The sequence below is a fragment of the Protobothrops mucrosquamatus genome, unplaced genomic scaffold, assembly GCF_001527695.2.
Source record: "Protobothrops mucrosquamatus isolate PMUCROS unplaced genomic scaffold, P.Mucros_1.0 scaffold_302, whole genome shotgun sequence".
Classification (NCBI taxonomy): domain Eukaryota; kingdom Metazoa; phylum Chordata; class Lepidosauria; order Squamata; family Viperidae; genus Protobothrops; species Protobothrops mucrosquamatus.
This window is the reverse complement of record NW_015386378.1, coordinates 71,370-74,906: the sequence shown is the minus strand read 5'-3', so window position 1 is coordinate 74,906 and position 3,537 is coordinate 71,370. Positions and strand designations below refer to the sequence as shown.

General features: G+C 51.1%; 1 protein-coding gene across 1 annotated transcript in view; it reads right to left on the bottom strand.

Annotated features, from left to right (window-relative positions):
* Nucleotides 1–3,537, bottom strand: part of SLC27A4 (solute carrier family 27 member 4) — a 14,786-nt gene that overhangs the window by 2,446 nt on the left and 8,803 nt on the right. The window contains exons 8-11 of the mRNA XM_015832102.1: nt 2,583–2,792; nt 1,390–1,516; nt 805–942; nt 154–318 (exon numbers count right to left, since the gene is read on the bottom strand). Of these exons, the coding sequence (XP_015687588.1) occupies nt 154–318; nt 805–942; nt 1,390–1,516; nt 2,583–2,792 (640 nt within the window). The remainder of the gene's footprint in view (nt 1–153; nt 319–804; nt 943–1,389; nt 1,517–2,582; nt 2,793–3,537) is intronic.

The following is a 3,537-nucleotide window of genomic DNA, read 5'->3' as shown; positions in this document are numbered from 1 at the left end:
AGACAGACAGACAGACAGACAGATAGATAATGGACAGACAGACAGGCAGGCAGGCAGGCAGGCAGACAGACAATTTGGGGTTTCTCCATATGATGGAAAAAAACCTCTGCCCAATCCTATCCCCCCCCCTTGTCTTTGGCCCTTCCCACTGACCTGGCACTGCCACGCCGTAGACCACCACATCCGCCATGCTGAGGATCCGGCTGAGGGTGCCCTCCACCTCGGTCGTGGAGACGTTCTCACCCTTCCAGCGGAAGGTGTCTCCCGTGCGATCTCGGAAATACAGGTAGCCCAGCTCGTCCATGACCAGAACGTCACCTGAGGAACAAACGCGGCAAGGGTGGTGGTGAACGTTCGTGGCAGGCCTCTCCGTCTTTACGTACAGGCCGTCCTGGACTTATGATCGCTATTGACCCCAACCGTCGCTAAGCAAGACAGCAGCTCAGTGAGCTTGCCCCCATTTTATGACCTTCCTCGCCTCGGTCGTTAAGCAAATCGCGGCGGTGGTTAAGTTAGCCACGCGGTCGTCAAGCGAATCCGGGGGATCCCGCGACACTGCAGCCGTCGTAAATACGAGTCAGCTGCCAGCGTCTGAATTGTGATCACATGACCATGGGGATGCTGCAACGGTCGTTAAACGGTCATAAATCACTTTTTTCAGGGCGGTTGTAACTTGGGACGGTCACTAAATGAACACTTGTTAAATCGAGGATTACCTGTAGAGCTTCCAGCTCTGACTGACAGGACTTTTTGTGTAGGTGACAATGATTATACACCCCACAATAAGAGTTTAAAAAGGCTCACCTGAGAGGTAGGCAGAGTCGCCTTTGGTGAAGACATCTCGGGCGATCTTCTTATTGTTGGCCTCGTGGTTCAAGTAGCCGTCAAAACGCTGCAACGGATCGCTTTGGACGATGCGCCCCACCAGCTGACCTGGTTCCCCTGGGGAAAGAGAGGAAGGGAGAGGCTGGATTTGAGGTTGTTTTTTTTCAGGATTTTGGGATCCAGCAGGTCCTCAAGTGCTGAGGTCCTCGGATGCTTGCAACAGAACATAGCTTGGAGGCATCTAAGGAGCTTCCACCATCAGCCAGGGAAGAACACAATGGAATGGAGTGTTGAGGTCCTCTGATGCTTGCAACACAACATAGCTTGGAGGCATCTAAGGAGCTTCCACCATTAGCCAGGGAAGAACACAATGGAATGGAGTGTTGAGGTCCTCTGATGCTTGCAACAGAACATAGCTTGGAGGCATCTAAAGAGCTTCCACCATCAGCCAGAGAAGAACAAAATGGAATGGATGGGGGATCTCCCTCTCCCATTCATTTATGTTTTATTTAGAGTCTCCACCTTCTCTCCACCGGAGATCTCCATCACCACTCTTGATCTCACCTGGTTCACACTGCAGGCAAAGCCCATCTGGTCCCCGGATCAGCTCCATGGTGTCTTCGTTGACCCGGATTAGCTTGATGGGGTAAACATGGGGGAGGATTCTGCTGTTGAAGCCACAGGCTCCGAACTGTAGAGCAGAGAAATTTGGACAAACAGACTCAGAAGAAGAACAGGGAGGCCCTATTTTGTCCCCCTCTGCCCCTTGAGCTTCTCAGGACCACTTTTTCCTTTGAAGCCCTTGGTGCTCTCTGAATTGGGTGGTTGGCATTACATGACCCAACTAGGGGACATCATCTTCATCATCAATGCTTCCCCTCCTTCTCCTCCATAAACCCCACTCCTTTCTAGCACTGATGACGTTCCCTAGTTGGGTCATGAAATGCCTGCAAGAAAAGAGACCACCAAGGACCCCACTGTCCTCCTCCTCCTCCTCCTCCTCCTCCTCTTTGTAAATCCCACTCCCTTCCAGCATTGATGATGTTCCCTAGTTGGGTTATGAAATGTCTGCAAGAAAAGAGACCACCAAGGACCCCACTGTTCTCCTCCTCCTCGCAAACCCCACTCCTTTCTAGCACTGATGACGTTCCCTAGTTGGGTCATGAAATGCCTGCAAGAAAAGAACCAAGCTTAGAGAGGACCAAAGACTCCATAATCCTCCTCCTCCTCCATCATTCTGAAAACTCCACTCCCTTTTAGTACTGATGTTGCTACCTAGTTGGGTCATGAAACATCTGCAAGAAAACCCCCAAGCTCAGAGAGCATCAAGGACCCCACAGTCGTCATCGTCTCCTCCTCCTCCTCCTCCTCCTCCTCCTCCTCCTCCTCCTCCTCCTCCTCCTCCTCCTCCTCCTCCTCCTCTTCTTCTTCTTCTTCTCCTCCTCCTCCTCCATTCTGCAAACCCCCACACCCTTCTAGCGCTGATGATGTTCCCTAGTTGGGTCATGAAACGTCCACAAGAAAACAACCAAGCTCAGAGAGCATCAAGGACCCCACAGTCGTCTCCTCCTCCTCCCCTTCCTCCCCACAAACCCCCACTCCCTTCTAGCACTGATGATGTTACTTAGCTGGGTCATGAAACGTCTGCAAGAAAACCACCCAGAGCTTAAGCGAGCCCCGACGGCTCCCCAATTTCTCGCAAGCCCTGAGTTCGGGAGCTTCTCTCCGCTTGGCACTCTTCCCCTTCCTTCCCCTACCTTGTTGTCAAAATTCCCCACGCTGCAGTTACACTCGGTGGAGCCGTAAAACTCGGCAATCTGGGGGATGCCGAAGCGTTCCACGAACTCCTTCCAGATGGAGGACCGCAGGCCGTTCCCCAGCGCCATCCGAACTCGGTGCTGACGCTCCACCTCTTTCGACGGCTGGTTCAGCAGGTAACGGCAAATCTCCCCGATGTACTGTACAATCTGAAAGTCACAAGATTGCACACACACACAAACATTAAAAAAAAGTTTGTGAGGGTTTGAGGGAAGGAAGACACGGGATACATGCAGTCCTCCCCTTACGAAGACAATTAGGGCGAGAATTCGCTAAGGTGTCGCAAATCTGTACGTCCGACGGCTGTGCAGGCAGTCCTCAGCCTACAGCGATTCGTTTAACGGCCGTTCACAGTTACAAAGGCGCTGAAAGAAAGCGACCGACGAGCCGTCCTCGGACTTGCAACGGTCGCAGCGTCACTGTGGCAACAAAGGTCGTAAAATGGGACAAAACTCACTTAACAAGAGGTTTCGTGGCTCAGCTGCGTCGTACGTTAAAACTAACCTTAGTTTCTTTTCAGACAGGCCTAGAAGGGCCTTGTTGATGTGTGTTGAATTGTGCTGGGGTTGTTTTTTTGGGGGGGAGGGCAAAGAGATTCGTCTTTTAAAATTGTGTTTAGATTTACGGCTTAGATTTGTGTTCAGAAACAGCAGCCCGGGTCTAAAACGATCCCTTTGCATCAATTTTGGAGATCAGAGACATCGGCGCGTTCCTCCAACCGGTTCGAATTCTGCCTAAATCGGGTTGCTTCATTTTACTTTATTTTGTTTGTTTATTTTTTTTGCCTTATTTGTTCCAGGCGCCTTCGTCTGCTCAGACGTTCAGAATAAGTAAATAAATAAATAAAAAAGTCCCAGCTGGGTGAGAATTCCCCGTTAATTAATTAACGATCCG